Source organism: Acinonyx jubatus, chromosome E3 (assembly GCF_027475565.1).
Source record: "Acinonyx jubatus isolate Ajub_Pintada_27869175 chromosome E3, VMU_Ajub_asm_v1.0, whole genome shotgun sequence".
Classification (NCBI taxonomy): Eukaryota; Metazoa; Chordata; class Mammalia; order Carnivora; family Felidae; genus Acinonyx; species Acinonyx jubatus.
The window spans coordinates 11057616-11078614 of record NC_069398.1 but is presented as its reverse complement, the minus strand read 5'-3'; the positions used below and the strand labels follow the sequence as shown (position 1 = coordinate 11078614).

The 20999-nt window shown below is 41.8% G+C and overlaps 1 protein-coding gene and 1 long non-coding RNA gene across 6 annotated transcripts in view; one reads left to right on the top strand and one right to left on the bottom strand.

Annotated features, from left to right (window-relative positions):
• Positions 1 to 276: 276 nt before the first annotated feature.
• Positions 277 to 20999, bottom strand: part of IQCK (IQ motif containing K) — a 122334-nt gene continuing 101611 nt past the window's right edge. For all 5 annotated transcript variants that reach the window (XM_015067196.3, XM_027043138.2, XM_053213596.1 and 2 more), the window contains one exon: positions 277 to 477. In XM_015067196.3, coding sequence (XP_014922682.2) covers positions 443 to 477 — 35 coding nt within the window. In that variant the 3' untranslated portion in view covers positions 277 to 442. The remainder of the gene's footprint in view (positions 478 to 20999) is intronic.
• Positions 4434 to 10412, top strand: LOC128313685 (uncharacterized). The gene is made up of 2 exons (XR_008294705.1): positions 4434 to 4976; positions 5470 to 10412. It is a non-coding gene; the product is annotated as an uncharacterized LOC128313685 (long non-coding RNA).

Sequence of the window (20999 nt, the reverse complement as noted above, 5' to 3'; positions counted from 1 at the left end):
TCAACTTAAAACCCACTGCAGAGGTTTGGGACTTAAATTTAAATAGTGATTTTTGCAAAGGCAGCCCAGAGTGGGAAACTGGTAACTAAAGCATGTCAACATCTCTTGGAAGCCAGAGTTTGTTGTACATTTTAGTGGTGGCTGGTGCAGAAGAATACACCTGAAACACTGAAGAAATAATATGGATACAAGAATAAAATTTGGAGATACTGCAGAAAGTTAAGATCAGTACTGTCTTAGGATAAACGATACGCACTAAAACATCTGTGCCACAAATGCTATCTTCTGCAGAAAAGATTCTGTATTCACATGTACCAAATGTAGTCATTAAGAAAGTTAACAGAGAGGAAGCATAATTCGTACATTTTCCTCACAGAGGGTCACTGAAGCTCCGAAGGGAAAAGATCCCACCAGTGGCTAAATAAGGTGGTGGAGTCTTAGCTCAGGCCTCCTCCTCTTTCTCCATTTTGCATTTCACTGCAAAGAAATGAAAGAGAAAGTCAGGATCGATTTGCATATCTAGACAGACTTGTCATTTTGAAAACAGCAAATTTTGATGTGTAGAGTCAATGACACCAAAACCCAATGAGCACCTGCTATGGTTCTGGCGCCACGGGAAGGACGCAGGGCCATTGTGCTCCAGGGACAGAACCTGAAGTTTCAAAACCATGCAATGTTGATGGCCATTCTTTCTTCCCCCAGTTTTAATTAAAAAGAATTGACATGCACTACTGTATCAGTTGAAGGCATACAGCACGATGGTTTGATTTACGTAGATTGTGAAATGGTTACCACAATAGGTTCAGCTAACATTGATCTTCTATAGGTACAATAAAAAGAAAACCAGAAAAAAAACCTCTTGTGATAGAATTCTTGGGATCTACTCAATGACACAGCAGTGTTAGCTATAGTCATCATGTGTGCATTACATCCCTAGTTCTGATTTATCCTGTAACTGGAGGTTTGTATTGTCCCTGGTAACCACAAGTCTGATCTCTTTTCCTGTGAGTTTGGTTTGTTTTTTTGTTTGTTTGGTTGTTTGGTTGGGCTTTTTTAGATTCCACATATAAATGAGATCATACAGTATTTGTCGTTCTCTACCTGACTTACTTCACTTAGTGTAATACCTTCAAAGTCCATCACAGCCATTCTTAATTTAGTTCAGCAGAAGGTCAAAAGGGTGCTTTGCAGGTCAGGGGAACTGAAGAAAGGAAGTTTTACTGAAGATGATGACAGATTCCAGGCTCTTGACTCAGCCCAATCTGTTACCACTCACCTTGCTCCCCCCACTCGCCCAAAATTAAAAACTCAGGATTACACTGGGGTGAATACAAGGTCAGAAAAGAATCTTTTCACGGTCTGGAAAAGAATGTGATATGGGGGATTTCCTGCATTGGCCAAACAGGAAAGTTCACAGAACACAGGATGGCACTACTTGTCCCAGTAGGTACAAGCCCCTCCCCTGGAAAAATAGGGAAACTCAGTCCCCTGGGGGTTGGGGGGGGGGTGGGGAAGGAGATGGAATCCTTTCAGAAAGATCCTCTCATTTTTAATAAGTCTTTGCTTCTAAATGTCCAAGTGCTTGTCCTGGACATTAGTGCCTGAAGGTTCTTCTGAACAAGGTCGTGGGCTCTGGTTACACGTGGAGAGCAGTGTCCTAGCAGAAAGGGTGTTGGGGCTTGTTACCACGTAAGGCGGATGTTTTGATCCAGCCAGGCCCACGCATGGAGTGAGGTGTGGACACCATCACGTGCAACACAGTTACTTCCTGTTGGAAGTGGGGCGAACGCTTTCATCAGCCCAGACTAGCCCAGCAGTCTTCAAGCTGGAGCTACACAAAGACTTTCTAAGGGTACTTGGTCATGGTTTATTCAAAGAAAGTCAACCTCTAAATCTGCAGCTTCCCACCGTGGACTTGCAGTTGTGGGATGTATACCAACCCCCTCTCTTACCTCTCCCCATCCTGGCATTGCCTAGTGTGTACAAAATCCCCAGGTGTCAAACAAGGAGGCAATTTGTCCAACGGAGTCTCCTTTCTATGCTTAATAACTACCAAGAATTATAATGTATTTATTTGGCTTTGTGAACTATTAATGATCGTATTAATAACTCGAACCAGAAAAAGTATTTTTAATACTTGGAACCTGTGGTCACTGGAAAATTCAAAGAAATGTTTTCAATGTGTACATCTTTTTTGTTCTATATATATGGAAGATCTACGGGTAACCACCATGAACACCCCATGTGCATCTAGACCCTACTGATGACAATGATCCTGCATAGCCAAGGATGCTCTACACCCCTGAAGGTGCTCTCCCAGTATCCTGCTGATCCATGATGTGATCCGGATGTGAATGTTTAGCAACTGAGTGGGGATGGCAGAGTCCTGACTTGTAGTATTTGCTGATTTCCATAGTTGATTTTAAGCTACCAGCCTGACCAGGCACAGTACATGGCTGATCTGGGTCTCTACAAGTAGGTATACAGGGAAACCTCAGGAGCAAGATGGTACTCTAGGTGTGATTGGGGGGGACTAGCAACGTTTGCAACACTGGCAACCTGTTAGAAATACAAGCCGACAGCTCAACCCCAGACCTATAGAATCAGAAACAGTGGAGCCCAGCAATCTAGGTTTTTAACAAGCTCCCAGGTGATGCTGATGGATACAAGTTAAAATTTGAACCACTGTTGGTGGTTCTCTACCCTGACTATGTCTAAGAATCATTCCCGGGCCCCTTCAGAAGCCTGTGAGTGCCTGGGTCTCACCCCAGACATTCTGATGTAGTTGGTCTGAGGCACCAGTATTTATTCAAAGTTCCCATATGTTGCTACTGTTCGCCAGGGTTGAGAAACCCAAACTGCGGTTGGAATGCCTTTAAAAAAACATGACCATAAAGATCCTGACAGCAGTTTAGAAGAATCAGGAATTCCCCTCTTTGTCTCAAAATTTAAGCAGGTTAAATGACTTCTCTAGCCTATAACTGACAGATGCTAGAGGCTACTAATAGCCACACAGAGAAGGAAGGATTGGCTTCTGTGAAGAATTCCCAGCCCTTGGATTTTCTGTAGTTTCTCAGACCTGCCTGAAGTTAGAATTCATCTGCTCACTTTTGTCCCAGTATCTTTTTTTTTTAAGTTTATTTATTTATTTTGAGAGAGAGAGAGAGGCAAAGGGAGAGAGAGAACCCCAAGCAGGGTCTGCACTGTAAACACAGAGCCTGATGTGGGCCTCGAACTCACAAACCGTGAGTTTAATCAAGAGTTGGATACTTAACCAACTGGGACACCCAGGTGCCCCAGCAGTATCTTTTCTTCTTTTTCAAGTTTTTTTTTTTTTTTGTTTTTTGTTTTTTTTAGAAAGAGCATGAGCAGGAGAGGGGCAGAGAGGGAAAGAGACAGGGGATTCGAAGCAGGCTCTGTACTGATAGCAGCAAGCCTGACGCAGGGCTTGAACGCAAGAACTGGGAGATCATGACCTGGGCCGAAGGCAGACACTCAACCAAATGAGCCACCCAGCTGCCCCTACTTTTGTCCCACTATCTTAACGAATTCCTGTCCATGCCTTGACAACCTCTCTTAGCCAGCCCACACTTTGACTTTGCCTGGGAAAAAGCCGTGTTAGCTCTTTCAGATTATTACACAAAAATCTTCAGAGTAGAGAGCAGAAAGGGATGCTAGGACCACTCCTCCAAACTGAAGAATCAAAAAAATACTTTCTAGAGTTGATGGACTGGAAACAAAGGTGGACATGGAGCCTCATGATGGAACCATCTGGGGAGCTTTGAATATTGTCAATGCCCAGCCCTGCCCTAGCCAATCAGGTCAGAGACTCTGGAGGTGGGGACTGTCCATTAGTGCAACCACATCAGAAAAGTGGCATTATCAAGTAAAACTGAGTATGCACGTTCCCTGCAACGCAGGGATTCTGCTCCTAGATCCACTGCCTGGAGAAACCCTTGCACACATGTTCTGAGTGACTGAATAAAGATGTTCATGATAGCAGAAAGCTGCAAACAACCCAAATGTCCATCAACAGCTGACTGGATAAATAAACAGTGGTCTACGTGAATGGTGAGTGTACGGCAATGAACATGAATAAACCACGGCTACACCTGTCGGCTTGGAATAGCTTATCGATGTTGAAGGAAGGGTATAAGGCACAGTGTGATACATGTAGTGTGATTCTATTTACAGCAAATCTAAATACTGAGGAGTGCCTATAAAGATAAGAAGAACTCTAAAGAAAGGCAAGGGAAAACTGAGAACAAACTGAGGGTTGATGGGGGTGGGAGGGAGGGGAGGGTGGGTGATGGGTATTGAGGAGGGCACCTTTTGGGATGAGCACTGGGTGTTGTATGGAAACCAATTTGACAATAAATTTCATATATTAAAAAAAAAAGAAGCAAGAGAAGTTAAAAAAAAAAAGGCAAGGGAACAATGAGCATAAAAGTCAGGGTGAGCGGCTTCACTGGGTGGGGAGGAGCTTTAAAGGTGTTGACAGTATTCTATTTTCTTAACTGGGATGGTACTTACATGAGTGTCTGCTTCATAGGTATATATGTACTCTAAAGTCACTATTGTTTGTATACCTCCCATTGTATTGTATGTATACCCAAAAACAAGTAAAAAGAAATAAAGATGGTAGTATATTACTTGAAATTACAAAGTCAACTTGTAAAGGAACAGAAAAGAACAACTTAACTGTTTGGGGAGGGTATGGATGGGGTGTAAGTGAGCTAACCCCCATCTGTCGTAGCAGAAAATCAGTAGATAATGTCAAAAACCATATCTATTGTATCTAAAATCATAACCGTCCAGAGAAACAGCCCAGAGTTCAAAGTTATTGCCATAGCAGAGGGTGCCACAAAGATGATGCTCATTCCGTCCTTCTGTTCATCCTGTACAGCAGTCCCCCCGCCGTGTCCTTGGGGAACACGTTCCAAGAGCTCCAGTGGATGCCCAAAGCCACGGATAAGGTGGGGGGGGGACTACTGTATATCTTTTTAACCGTGGGAACAATGTACAAGGATTACTTTGCTAAAAATTAAGAAACAGATTGAAGTCTCCCCCGTAGTGGTTTTCCTCCTCGTCTTGGCAGGACAGAGCCTTGCACAGGTGGGACCACAGGTAGGTAAAAGGAGGGAGGTAGGGAGGAGCAGCAGGGGAAAAGCAGGTAGTGATGACTAAATAAAGGAACCTGGCTTCCATTTTAGTTTTAGAGACATCATCATGGTTGGCCTCCAACACCAATGGACAGATGCCTCCACACCCCTGCACCGTCCTTGTCCCCCTTAGCAGGCTGGTGTGCAGCCAGCTCCGGAAGGGCTAGAGAGTGGAAAATCCCAGAGAGATGCGCCAGCCCTTCAGCTTCAATTAAAGGCAGTGTGACAAGAAAGGCCCTGCATACTAATGAGAGTTGCTTATGGTTTCCTCCTCTTGGTCACCATCCTTCTTTCTTGTTCCATTTAGTGACAAGGCTGAGAACTCCAGACAGTTGGGAGAAGCTGCCCAAGGCTCGAGACGTAGGAAATTCGGGACCACGGGGTAGTTGGGATGTGGCCTCAGCATAAAGGATCATCTGGGGCAGATCCCCGGGCTACTCCAGACCTTTAGAATCAGATCTCCAAGAGCCAGGCCTCGGAATCAGCATCCCCCATCTCTGTGCCTTGAGTGATCCTTTTGATGTGACAAGTTTGGGAAAGAGTACTGCATCACTCAGCCAGCACGCGGTGCCTGTCTCCTGGGGGCCCAGGTGTGAGACGGTGCTGGGAGGAGCAAACAAGACAAGGCCTGCAGAGTGCTGAGCACTGAGTCTGATCCAGAGTTAGGTACCCAGTGAGTACTACCTGTTATTATTTTCAGGGCATGCTCTTTGATCTCAAGGAGCTCACGGTCAAGAGGGGGAAACAGAAAAATAAACAGGAGCTTGTAAGAACCAAGACATGTGCACACACTGCAGAGAGAAGTTGCTTCAATGATATGTTCATCCATCATACAGTTATGGACTCAAAACAGTACTGCATGTTGAGTTACAAAGAGGAGGCTGGTTCACAATCTCAAGTCACCAATATACTTAAGAAACCTTAAAGTTTAATTTGTTATCCAATGAGCACCCAGTTTCTAGGATTCCAGGTAAATAATAAAAGCAAACACTTCTGTGGCACAGACTGGGCCCTTCACACACAGGAAGCGATGGGGAGGTGAGTGTTGTGATTTTGCCCAGTCTGACAGGCAAGGAGATAGGGGTGCACACAGGTTATAGCTTGTCCATGGTCACACCATGGCTGTCTGGCTCCTACATTCATGCTCTTAACCCCTGCAGGGTCATGGTCTCTTGTGGGAGATGAAGATTTCTGTACTCAAAGATACCACAACGAAGTATGCAGACAATGGTGTTCACTACCACATCATTTACCACAAAAACGGTTTGGGAACAATCTAAAGGCCCAACAATCGGGGAGTGATTCAGTATCTGATTTCTTTTTAAGTTTTATTTATTTATTTTTAGAGACAGAGAGAGCAGGGGAGGGGCAGAGAGAGAGAGGGAGAGACAGAGAATCCTAAGCAGGCTCCCTACTGTCAGTGCAGATGCAAGGCTCGATCGTACCATGAGATCATGACCTGAGCTGAAATCAAGAGGTGTGTGCTCTGGGAATGCAAGCTGGTGCAGCCACTCTGGAAAACAGTATGGAGGTTCCTCAAAAAACTAAAAATAGAACTACCCTACGACCCAGCAATTGCACTACTAGGCATTTATCCACGGGATACAGGTGTGCTGTTTCCAAGGGACACATGCACCCCCATGTTTATAGCAGCACTATCAACAATAGCCAAAGTATGGAAAGAGCCCAAATGTCCACTGATGGATGAATGGATAAAGAAGATGTGGTATATATATACAACGGAGTATTACTCGACAATCAAAAAGAATGAAATCTTGCCATTTGCAACTACGTGGATGGAACTGGAGGGAATTATGCTAAGTGAAATTAGTCAGAGAAAGACAAAAATCATATGATTTCACTCATATGAGGACTTTACGAGACAAAACAGATGAACATAAGGGAAGGGAAACAAAAATAATATAAAAACAGGGAGGGGGACAAAACAGAAGAGACTCATAAATATGGAGAACGAACTGAGGGTTATGGGAGGGGGGTGTGGGCTAAGTGGGTAAGGGTCACTAAGGAATCTACTCCTGAAATCACTGTTGCACTATATGCTAACTAATTTGGATGTAAATTTTAAAAAATAAAAAAAAATAAAAAATAAATAAAAAATAAAAAACTGAGCCACCCAGGCTCCCTGGTATCTGATAATTTATAAACTTGGTAAAACATACAAAACCATTAAAAATGTGATGCTTTTGCAATGTTTGAAGGAACAGGTAGAAACCTCAAGGGGAAGATACAGTGGGGCACATTTGCTATAAATTTTGATGAGGCAAATTTGAAATTGCTCAATACCAAAAGCTAACAATGTCTCCAAGGGGAACACTAAAGCTCTGTCTGTTGGTGCTGGAAGTCGACCACGATGTTTGTAAAGGTAAGGTGGAAACCAGGTTCTTTCATTCACCATCTCTGCCCCTTTTTTCCCTCCTATCTTTCTGTAAAAAAGTATTTTGGAAGAACAAATGACTCTTGTTTCACATCTATTCCTGATTGAGGCCTTCCACAGTACATCCTTAAATGTGACTGCCTTTTACAAAATCCAATCATGTCCATTACCGCAACTAAGTTATGGCCCAGCATCTTGACTATGTTTAAAAACAAAAAAACAACTACACGTAAAATGATTAAGAGGAAATGGGTGAATTTTTGTTTTCCCAAATGTCTACAATACACATGTATTGCTATCCAATTGGGAAAAACTTTCTTTCTAGAAGAATTATAAGAAAATATACCAGACAGGGGCGCCCGGGTGGCTCAGTCAGTTAGGCTTCTGACTTCAGCTCAGGTCATGATTTCATGGTTTGTGAGTTCGAGCCTTGCGTCGGGCTCTGTGCTAACAGCTCAGAGCCTGGAGCCTGCTTTGGATTCTGTGTCTCCCTCTCTGTTTGCCCCTATCCTGCTCGCACTCTGTCTCTCTCTCTCTCAAAAATAAATAAACATTGAAAAAAAAAAAACAGACAGAAGAATAAGAAGGACTATCAAGAGAATGAATGCCTATATAATATTAGTGCAATCAGAGCTAAAAGATTGGGAAAGGTAGGAAGGAAAAAATTGGGGTCAAATGGCCAACAGGAAGTTAGCTGCAGGAGTCCGGGAGGTGCAACCCTCCCCAGTATGGCTAGACCCAGCACTGGGAGACGCTGAGAGATCCACCTGAAGGTGAAGTTGCCCTCATAGAGGTGACCATTCCAAAAATATTAATGAAATGGGCACTAGGAAGTTTCTGACTGGAGAAATGCTAGAAAAATAATGCTTCCCCTTCAGTTTGCTTGAATGTAGAAGAGTAGACTTTGAAGTCAAGCAGACCCAGTCTTCAAATCCTGGCTCTGCCATTTAAGAGCTGGGTGACCTCCACCTCCAGCCTAATTTGCTCATTTGAACTGCAAGTATAATCATCTCAACCTCACAAAGTCCTTATTAATGTACGGGCACCTGGCCGGCTCAGTCAGTGTGACTCTTGATCTCAGGGTTATGAGTTCAAGCCCCACATTGGGTATAGAGATTACTTAAAAATAAAATATTTTTTAAAAATTAAAAAAATAAAGGATATAATGTATTTAAAGTGCCGGGTGCAAGGATTGACACGTATGTAGTGGATACTCAACTAATGTGACTTATTTTCCCCTACGTGGACTGTAGAAATATAAGCTAAAATGCTGCTAGAGAGTTCACTTAGCATTTAAAAAAATTCATAAGGGGCTCCTGGGTGGCTCAGTCAGTTGAGTGTCCAACTTCGGCTCAGGTCATGATCTCGCAGTTTGTGAGTTCGAGCCCCTCGTCGGGCTCTGTGCTGACAGCTCAGAGCCTGGAGCCTGCTTCGGATTCTGTCTCCCTCTCTCTCTGCCCCTCCCCCACTTGTGCTCTGTCTCTCTGTGTCTATCAAAAATAAATAAAATGTAAAAAAAATTTTTTTTTAAATTCATACCATCTCACTCATCTGCAAGGTATTTCTCTTGCAAGCTCACTATCAAAGAGAGTTAAGAACTTGAAAGTAAGCAGAAGCCAGTGTAGATGTTCAGAAACTCTGTTGTTTCAGTCATAGGAGAGCCTCTGCAACCTCTCTCAGAACAATGTGTGCTCGTTCATTCTTTAAGCCTCATTCTGGCAAATTGAGCTATCAGATATCCCAAGAGTATAACTGAGTTTAGGAACACAGTGGTGTGTCCCAATGGCTGATAATTACATTAAAAAGTGTGCAACATCATTAGTCATCACGGAAATTAAAGGCATGATGAGAGAGCTAATGCACAGTCACCAGCATGGTTAAAATGAAAGAGATTCACCATACCAAGTGTTAGCAAGGATGCAAGGAAGTGGAACACTCCTGTTTCATGAGTGTGAATGGGAAAATGGTGCAACCACTTTAGAAAATGATTTGGCAGTATCCTCTAAAATTAAATATTATATATACTCCCGGACCCATCAACTCCACTCCTGGACAGTCTGCCAACTGAAGTGAATATTTAAAGCCAGAAAACACATACAGGGATGTTCATAAAAGCGGCATTTTTCATAATAGCCCAAAACTGGACACAACCCAAGTGTTCATCAGTAAAGCAAATGGATATAGAAATTGTAATCATATTCATATGAAAGAATACTACGCATCAGTGAAAAAACAAACCACTATTACCCTCAACAATCTGGCTGAATCTTCCAGACATAATGGTCAGCAAAAGAAGCCAGGCACAAAGAAGTTCATACTGTGTTTTCCATTTATACAAAGTTTGAGAATAAGCAAAACTATTTTATGGTTTTAGGAGTCAAAATAGAGTTTGCCTTGGGATTTGGGGCTACTGACTGGTTGCGGGCATGAAAGAGCCTGCAGAGGTGCTCAGGCATGTTCTTAACTTGATCTGGGTAGTGGTTATGTGGGACATACATATGTCAAAGTTTGGTTAGGACCAAGGGTGCCGGGGTGGCTCAGTTGGTTAAGCGTCTGACTTTGGCTCAGGTCATGATTTCAATACTTGTGAGTTCAAGCTCTGTGTCGGGCTCTGTGCTGACAACTCAGAGCCTGGAGCCTGCTTCAGATTCTGTGTCTCCGCTCTCTATGCCCCGCCCCTCCCATGCTTGTGGTCTCTCTCAAAAATAAATAAACATTAAAAAAAATTTAAAGAATTGCACTTAGGACCAGTGTATCCTACTGCATGTAAGTTTCACCTCAACAACAAATAAAATAAAATAAAATAAAATAAAATAAAATTAAATTAAATTAAATTAAATTAAATTAAAATAAAATAGGAAAATAGGTCTCTGAGGACCTTTTAGTTCAGATCCAGGGCCAGAAGTCTTAGGTGCCTCAGCAGGCCCTAAGGGCCCCATACACTTGCAAGAGAATATTAACAATATCACATAATTAATCAAGAAACTTGCATTAACTGAATGCTAGACATTATGTTCATTTATCATCTCATTCAATCCACCCAGCCACTCTGGGAAGTAGATGCGATCATTATTTCCCTTTTACTGATGAGGAAACCAAGGCTTAGAGACACTAAGCTACCCAAGATCACAGAGCTGAGTAACTGGCCATGCCAAGATTCTAAGCCTGGTCTATCTGAGTTCAAAACCCATGGTCTAAATCATCAAGTCATAGCACTAAAAAGTAAGAAATCAGGTCCCTGATCCCGACCCAGAATCATCCGATGGAGCTTATAGTCATGCCCCATACTTTCCAATTAGGAAGGCAAGGCATGTATAATATATATTACCAAGACTTTATTTCTCTTGTGTCTTACTGGAGTGAATTTTATTTTGGTGACATGGGGCTCAATCTCGTGAACCATGTGATCATGACCTGAGCGAAATCAAGAGTTGGACACTTAACTGACTGAGCCACCCAGGCACTCCTGGACTGAATTTTAAAATGAGATTATTTTTGGGGGCTCCTGGGTGGCTCAGTCAGTTAAGTGTCCGACTTCAGCTCGGGTCATGATCTCATGGCTCATGGGTTCGAGCCCTGTGTCGGGCTCTGTGCTGACAGCTTGGAGCCTGGAGCTTGCTTCGGATTCTGTGTCTCCCTTTCTCTCTGCCCCTCCCCCACTGGTGCTCTGTCTCTGTCTCTCAAAAATGAATAAATGTTTAAAAAAATGATATTATTTTTCCATTACAAAAAAACATAGCCATTGTGGAAAATTGGAAGAACACAGAAAACGTGTGGAAAAATCAATAAAAAATAGCTCCATGTACCCCCAGTGGAAGAACAAATGATGGAAGGTTTTTTTCCTAACAAGAAATAAGTGTTGACATTCGAGGGGTAAATGTCAGTAGTCTGATAATCTCCCTTTCTTGAGAGTCAGATGTTGGCCTGCATTATTTTAAGGAAAGTTGAGCCCTGGAAGCCATAAGGCATTGGGGAGAATCTGACAGTCTTGAATGTGCAATAATTAAGGCATATTGCCGACTTCTAAACAGTGTTACTAAAGTAAACTCAGTGAAGTCTCCTTGAAGGCGGTATTTTAAATGGGAACATTTGGTGCTAAAAGTGACAACATTGGTTATATTGAGACAGAAACATGGGGATTATCAAATTCTGACCCTGGAAAGGATCTTGGTTTCTGGAAAGGGAGACATTTAATAAAAGACTCATTTTTTTATAAGTGAAGAAAGCTGAGGCCCCCAAGGGGGAAGGGGGCCACCAAGGCAAAATCAGGGACAGGGCCATTGGAACAGAGCTTAGTTGCTCAGAGCATACCTTCTGGAAGCAAAATCTTACCATCATTTACCAACTGGGTGACCTTGAGCAAGTCTCCTAACTCCTTTGAAGCCTCAGCTCCCTCAGAGATCGTGAGACCTTCCTCTTGGTGGCATGAAGGATGAAATGAGATGATTCATTGTCCGGCACACAGTAGGTCAGTAGGTGCTCAATAAAATCCTTCCTTCCTTCCTTCCTTCCTTCCTTCCTTCCTTCCTTCCTTCCTTTTCTTTCCATCTTTTCTTTTCTTTTCCTTTCTTTTCTTTTCTTCTTTTCTTTTTTCTTATCTTTTCCTTTCTTTTTCTTTCTTTCAGATTTTATTTTTAAGTAATCTCCACACCCAACTCACAATCCCGAGATCAAGAGTTGCATGTCTTCCTGACTGAATCAGCCAGGCACCTCTCAATAAAATTTTTTTTCATGTTTATTAATTTATTTTGAGAGAGAGAGAGACAGGGTGTGTGAGCTGGGGAGGGGCAGAGAGAGAGAGAGAGACAGAGACAGAGACAGAGACAGAATCCCAAGCAGGCTCTGCACTAACAGTGTGCCCCAATACGGGGCTCAAACCCATGAACCATGAGATCATGACCTGAGCTGAAATTGAGTCGGATGCTTAACTGCCTGAGTCACCTGGGTGCCCCTAAAATTATTTCTTAATCATACAAGTAACACAGTGTCTGTAGAAAAACTGGAAAATATGCTATTTTTAAGCAAATATTTAAATGATTTTCTTTAAATCATTTTTTCTAAAAATCAAATTTTATGTGTTATTCAGATGTTTATATTATCTATGAGCATTTTCTTTCCACATCTCAATTCACGAGGCTAAGTCCATTTCACAGTTAACTGAATTGTATCAAGACTGGAGTTCCAACAATTTAAACAGCCACCGTCTGCTAGGTTGTCCTTCAAAATTCAGTGTCTTCAAAAGCCTAGTGAGTCATGGGTGTGAATGAACAGACAAACCCCATCAGCCGTGTCTTATGACTTTTTTTATTTATCTCTACATTCTCAGCTGCTGCTGCCAAGACTGAACCTTTAGAAATATCCCAAGCATTTTGAATGAGCCTGGGTATAAACAGTTCTCATCCAGTTCAGACTGGTAGAGGTTCTATATATTAAATGTTGCCTTTAAGTGAAAAGGAAACAAATCCCCCAGTTTATTTTTAAACAGTTCCTTTACAAGAGTAACAATTTAATAACTAATCAAGAAATCATTTCAATCTGTACTGAGGGACTGGGGCAATATTCACTCATTATCTTAGCACTTGATCCAGAGCCCCGGGCAGGCTGGGCTCAAGTCAAGAAACTCCAAGGACTAAGAAACCAAACTTATCAAACATTAAGAGGAGGGACTGGGATTCTGTTTCTCTCCCTCTCTCTGCCCCTCCTTTGCTCATGTTCTCTCTCTCTCTCTTTTTTCTCTCTCGAAAATAAATAAACTTAAAACAAATTTTTTTTTTTAAAAAGGGGCGCCTGGGTGGCTCAGTTAGTGAAGCATCCAACTCTTGGTTTCAGCTCAGGTCATGATCTCACAGTTCGTGAGTTTGAGCCCCACATTGGGCTCTGTGCTGACAGTGCGGGGCCTGCTTGGGATTGTCTCTCTCCCTTTCTCTGCTCCTCCCTTGCTCATGCTCTCTCTCTCAAAAATAATTAAATAGGGGCGCCTGAGCAGCTCAGTTGTTTAAGCGTCTGACTTCAGCTCAGGTCATGGTGAGTTGGAGCCCCATGTCAGGCTCTGTGCTGACAGCTCAGAGCCTGGAGCCTGTTTCAGATTCTGTGTCTCCCTCTCTCTCTGCCCTCCCCCACTTACGCTCTCTCTCTCTCTCAGAAATAAAACAAATAAATATTTAAAAAATAAATAAACTTTAAAATTTTTTTTGAAGAAAAGAAAAGAGGAGGGCTTGGGAATTAAAAACCCAAGAATTTCAACAACAGGGTTCTTCTTAATAAGAAGTCCCCTGGTATACTGAAAAGAAAACGTGAATGTTTCCAACCACAGACAGTGAGAAACATATTTACCTCCAAACAAAATTGCATTTTAGAAAGGATCATTCATATCACCTACGTCATTCTTACCCCCAAAATGTCTCCTAAATGCATCCACTTCTGTCCATTCCCACTGCCAACAGGTCATCTAATCTGCTCCCCACCTGCAGCCACATTCATCTTTTTAGAAAGCCTATCTGATGCTGCCACTGCTCAGTTAAAACCTTTTAAAGGCTCCCTGCTGTCCTCAGGATCAAGTCCACAGTGTTTAACTGCTCTCTCTTGGCTCCACGGTCACCCTGCATCCTGCTTGTGCCACACAGGCCTTTTTTCAGTCCCCCTTCCAGACTCAGGGTCTTTGCTTAGGTACTTTTCTCATCCTAGAAAGCCCTTTCTGCCATTCACATCTAGTTAATTTCTAGCTCACTTCTGATCTCAGCCTAAGGGAACCTATTCAAATTCCCCTGCTGATCTCTCATGGCACCCTGAACTTCTTAGAAGCACTGATCACAATTTGTAATCAAGTAGTTATGTGATTACTGGAACAGTGTCTGCTTCACCCCTAGACTTTGGGTTTCTAGTAGAGCAAGGTATTGGCTTATAGTCTCCATTGAATACCCCAACACCTGGAACTATCCAGTCCCACGCCCAGAGCAGAAGCTCGATCAATCTTTGTTGACCTAATTAATGAATCCTACTCTAGCTTCCTTTTGTAAGTCCCAACCACCCTCTCTCTCAGCCGCTAGGTTGTCGAAAGGACACACATCTTTCCTGGGAAAAGAACACCCAGACTTTAGTATCAGAGAGGTAAGTGTTTGCATTTGAGCCCCAGCACTTACTTACCAGCACCCCCTAGGCCCAGTCATTAATCCTCTTGAAGCTTCTGTTTCCGTGCCTATAACATTGGGCTCCCCATGGATCTCACTACACAGGTAATCTTGACATTTAAATATATTAACTGAGATCGCATATAAAAATCCACCAGAAGAATGACCAACACACACGGACGCAACAAGTACATAATAAATGGTGGTTCGTATCGTGACTCAAACTACTGTGTGCCTGGTTTCCTACCTTAAGCCCCTTTAGCCCCTGCTGCTGCCACAACGTAATCCAAAGCAGCAAAATATGTTGGGGGCCTCCTGCTTTCCTTCTAGCATTCCTCTGTCAGCATCTACTGTGTGTTTGTCGATGCTAGACCTAAATCGTAAACAGGCCAGACACAGCCATTGCTCCCTCAGAGCTAATCTATGCTTTAATGAAAAGATAAGGGTTTTCAGTATGTAAACAATATCTTCCATAGCTACACAAATGGAATTAAACCATCTCACAGTCATTGCTAAGAAACGATTCTAAGAAACTAACCTTAAATACATACAAAGATTTAGGAATGAAGACATCTATTTGCTGCATGATATTAAAACACTGTTCTTGGGGTGCCTGGGTGGCTCAGTCAGTTGAGCGTCCAACTTCGGCTCAGGTCATGATCTCACGGTCTGTGAGTTCAAGCCCCGTGTCGGGCTCTGTGCTGACAGCTCAGAGCCTGGAGCCTGTTTCAGATTCTGTGTCTCCCTCTCTCTCTGCCCCTCCCCCGTTCATGCTCTGTCTCTCTCTGTCTCAAAAATAAATATATGTTAAAAAAATTTTTTTAATTAAAAAAAAACCTGTTCTTTGGTCAATGTGAGAAATAGTTAATGTCTACTCATTTTTTAAAATATACTCTTTAAAAAATTTTTCTTTATTTTTTAAAGTAATCCCTATGCCCAACATGGGGCTCAGACTCGCAACCCTGAGATCAAGAGTAGTGTGCTCCATCAGCTGGGCCAGCCAGGAGTCACTAATGTCCACTTATTATGACTGCAATTCCCAGGCTGATAAGAAAGACCTGAATGCCAGCCCACCATCTCCATTTCTGCTACCTGTTGCAACTTCTAATATAGCTAGCAACAGTAACAACAAGGATGAAAATAAGAATGATGATTATTATAAGTACTATTTATTGGGTCCTGTGTGCTAGACTATACATTCCTTTAATCTTTAAAACAGCTCTATTTTTTTTTTAAGTTTATTTATTTGGGGGGGGGGGCAGAGAGAGAGAGGGAGAGAGAGAATCCCAAGCAGGCTCCAAGCTGTCAGCTTAGAGCCCGATGCAGGGTTCGATCTAACAAACTGTGAGATCATGACCTGAGCCGAAACCAACAGTCAGACACTTAACCCACCGAGCCACCCAGGCGCCCTTCAAAACAGTTCTATTATTATTACTATCTGCATGTGTCAGATGAGAACACTGTGGCTCAGAAAGATTAGTGACTTTTCTAAGCTGCAAATGTGGGATTTGACTCTTTTTTGTGACCATTCTACTACTTTTAGGGAAATCACCTCAAAGTTTGAGTTAAAAGATTAATGTTTTCAGTATGTAAAAATATCTTTAATAGCTTCACAAATAAAATTAAACTCTCTTAGGAATGAAGGCAGCCATGGAGGCAATATTTATAATGATGAAGTTCAGAAAGAAGTGTCTGATAGGAAGATAACTAAATTATGTACTATGCATATGTAAAATAAGTTTATAATATAGAAGGATGTTTACAATGTAGAGTTAGGGACACATGAAAATAACTGTTATGGGTGATGATTTCATTGACATAAAATTAAAGCTAGAGTTGCATTTTCCAAAACATTGACAATAAAGACGACAATTGGAAATTCAAAGGTCCCAGAATTGCCAAAATAATCTTGAAATAAAGAAGGTTGGAGGATTCAAATTTCCTGAATTAAAATTTATTATACAGTTATAGTAATTGAGACTTTGTGGTACTAGCATAAGGGTAGACATACATAAAATGGAATTAAAAGTCCAGAGATAAACCCTTACACTCATGTTCAACTGATTTGTAACAAGGGTGCCAACATCATTTCACTAGGGAAAGAGGAGTCTCTTCAACAGATGTTGCTGGATGCCTGGATATCCACATGCCAAAGAATGGAGTTAGACTCTTACCTTATGCCATATACAAAAATTAACTCAGGTCACCTGGGTGGCTCAGTCAGTTAAGCATCCAACTGTTGATTTTGGCTCAGGTCATGATCTTACTGTTCGTGAGATTGAGCCCTGTGTGAGGCTCTTCTGTGCTGACTGAGGAGCCTGCATGGGATTCTCTCTATGTCTCTCTGCCCTTCCTCTGCTTGTGCAAGCTCATGTGCTCTCTGTCTCCCTCTTAAAATAAATAAAGTTAAAAAAAAAATAACTCAAAATAGGTCAAAGACTTAAATGAAAGCACTTGAGTCATACAACTCTTAGAAAAAAAATAAACAAATCTTCATGACCTTGGATTAGGCAATGGTTTCTTAGATAGGATACCAAGAACACAAGTGACAATTGAAAAAATAAATTAGACATCACCAAAATTAAAAACTCTTGTGCGTTAAGACACCAAGAAAGTGAAAAGACAGCCCACAAAACTGCAAATTATATATCTGATAAGAAACTTGTGTCTAGAATATACAAGGAACTCTCATAACTCAACAACAAAATGATAGTCCAATTAAAAAAGGCAAAGGATCTGAACAGACATTCCTTCAAAGAAGATATACAAATGGCCAGTAAGCACATGACAAGATGCTCAACCTCATTAGGCATCAGGGAAGCATAAATCAAACCACAATGGGATACCACTTCACACCCACCAGGATGGCTATAATCCAACAGACAGATAATAACAAGTGTTAGCAAGGATGGGCAGAAATTGGAACTCTCCTTCACTGCTGGTGGGAATGTAAAATGGTTTAGCCACTCTGAAAACAGTTTTGCAGTTCCTCAAACAGCTGAACCTAGAGTTACCATATGACCCAGCAATTCCACTGCTATGTACACACCCAAGAGGATTGAAAATACATCTTCACACAAAACTGGTACATGAACGTTCGTGGAAGCATTATAGAAAATAGCCAAAAATAACTCAACATCCATCAACAGGTGACTAGATGGATGAGATGTGATGTGTCCACACCATGGGATATATTCAGCCATGTTATGAGCTGAATTGTGTTCCCCCCTCAAATTCACATGCTAAAATCCTAATCCTCTCAAGTGACTGTATTGGAGATAGGGCCTTTAAGGAAGCAATTAAGGTTAATGAGGTCTTAAGGGTGGAGCCCTAATCCCATAGAACTGGCACCCTCATAAGAAGAGGAAGAGATACCAGAGCTCTCCCTCCCCTGCTTGAGGATCTTAGCTAGAAGGCAGCTTCTGGAAGCCTGGAGAAGAGCTCTCACTGGAACCTGACCATGTTTGCACTATGACCTCAGACTTCTGGCCTCCATCACTGTGGGAAAATAAATGTCTGTCGCTTACACCAGCTAGTCTGTGGTGTGTTGTGATGTCAGCCTAAGCTGACTGATACAAGCCATAAAAAGAAATGAAGTATACATAAATGCTACGACATGGATGGACCTTGAAAGCATTGTGCTAAGTGAAACAAACCAGTCACAAAGACAACTCTATAGAGACAGAAAGGAGACTAGTGATTATCTGGGGCTGGGAGGAATGGGGGTCTTGGGGAGTTATGGGTAAGGGGAATAGGGTTTCTTTGCGAGGTGATGAAAATATGCTAAAACTGATGGCAGTCATGGTTGCAAATTTTGTGAATATACTAAAAGCCACTGATTTGTATGCTTTGAATTGTATGACATATGAATTATGTATCAATAAAACTGTTTAAAAAAATAAAGCTATTTCAGTAGTGGTCATCTCTGGGTGGTGAGACCTACAATGACCAACTTTTTTTGTTCAACTTTTCCACAAAGGGCAATTATTACTTCTTTTTGCAATTATTCTTTTTATAATCAGTTAAGAAGAAAGTTACTTTAAAAAATTCGTTAAAACAAAGACCAACAGTATTCTTTTCTACAAAGCTGATAAAACTTCACACCTCTGCAAGAGTTGGATACACTGTAATGACAACTCCCCCTGGACCAGGCTTCTCAGTGTTTAATGTTCTTTTGCATACATTATCTCATGTGAGATTCACAGCCTCTGTGTTGTAAACAAGGCAGATGTCTGTTTTCTTTCTGAATATATTTATATCTTGCTTTCTCCCTAAAAGGATTTGAGATAATTCACAACAAAATATAGTAATAAAAGTGGAAGGAAAAAAAAGAAAAAGAAAGAAAACCAAGTCTGAAGAGAAACAGATACGCTTAACCAGAAGGGCCAATAAGCTGTTATACAAGAGCTTTGAAATGAACTCTGAGGTTCCTGGCAGACAAGGTAAACAGGGAAAGTTAGGGAAGACGCAAACTATTTCCTCAAGGGAAGCAACAGTTTTCCTGGCACTATCTGCTGGATAACTTTTCTCATATGAGGATTTTTTTAAATGTTTACTTATTTATTTTGAGAGAGAGAGAGAGAGAGCGAGGAAGCAGGGGAGGGGCAGAGAGAGAGAGAGGGAGAGAGAGAATCCCAAGCAGGCTCTGAGCTGTCAGTGTAGAGCCCATCTTGGGGCTGGATTCCATGAACTGTGAGATTGTAACCTGAACCAAAATCAAGAGTCGGACACTTAACCAAATGAACCAACTAGGCACTTCTGATGGTTTATTTTTGTAGAAGGATTTAATGGAGTTTGACTCAAACTTTTTTACAGAAGATGCAAAAGTACATTTAATATGGCTATTTCCTAGAGCTACCTTGGTTTTGTAGGCCAAAGATATACCACTTTGGCAAATTCAGGTTAATTCTAAGATCAGAGGACCCAAGTTTATCTGCTCTAAGCCAGTGTCTTCCATACTCACAAACTGCCACCTACAATAAATACAACTTAGGGGCACCTGGGTGGCTCAGTCAGTTGAGCATCTGACTCTTGGTTTCTGCCACGGTCATGATCCCAGGGTCATGGGATCAAGCCGCTGAGCCTGGAACCTGCTTGGAATTCTCTCTCTCTCCCTCTGCCCCTCTCCCCCACTTGCATGCTCTCTCTTTCTCTCTCTAAAAGAAAAAACAAGTTAAAGAAATACAATTTACATGGGGCACCTGGCTGGCTCAGTCGGAAGAGCACGAAACTCTTGATCTCAAGGTCATGAGTCCAAGCCCCATGTTAGGAGTAGAGATTACTTAAATAAATAAATGTTTAAAAAAAGGGAGGGGGGGGCCGCAATTTACATCATTTTTACAGTACACAAAACTTTCACTGATGAAAGATAAGATATAGGAAGAGCATTTCTCTTACTATAAGCAACACACACTAATATTTTCTAGGTCTACTCTTTTGTTTTTTAAATGCAGGTGGCAACCCACTAATTGATTTCACCATCCACAGTGGGAAAATGGCTCCAACATGCTTCAAAAATTGTTTGGTTTACAGTAGTCACTGATCATTACTGAGCACCTAATGTGTATGAGGCATTGAACTAAGCATGTTATATGGATTGTCTCATACAGGTCTCTCAAGGATCCAGTGAGGGGAGTCCTTCTATTATTTCCATTGTACAGATGAAGAAACTAAAGCATAGAGAGGTTCAATAACTTGCTCAAGGTCACACAGCCAGTGAGAATCTACAGGTAGGCCTTAGTTCAAGTCTTTTAACTCAAATAACCTCTCAGTTGGACTTTTAAAGGGGTATTCATCTCATTTTACAGTTAAAAGATGGAAGATGAGAAAGGGTAAGTGCCTTGCTCAAAGACACACAGTTAGGAAGCTTCCAAGCAGGGTTTGAAGGTACACTTGGGGACTCCAAAGCCCGGACTTTTTCTGCTATCATTAGCTGCTCTCTCTGAACAGCTTCAGCGGTCACTTTGAAACCTCTTAAGAGACAAGTCTTTAGATGACATGAAAAGCAAATGAGGGCAACTCCAATGCGCATGGTAACAGGAGGACATTACACAGGACTCAGTTTCTGCTGCCTCCCTCCTACTCAGATGGGACAAAATAAGGCACCTTTCAAACGATTTTCTATATACCAAAGTATCATTGGTGACAGTCTTGCTGGGTAACTTTTTCTGATGTCTCGATGCTTTTCTGCATTTTCATCATGAGAATGAATGTATTACTTCGATAAAGGGACAATTTTTAAATCCATGTAAAAGGAATCAGCCTGCCCTTCTTGACAGCTACCTTCCAGAGCTCTTTACCTTGAAAATTTTCCAT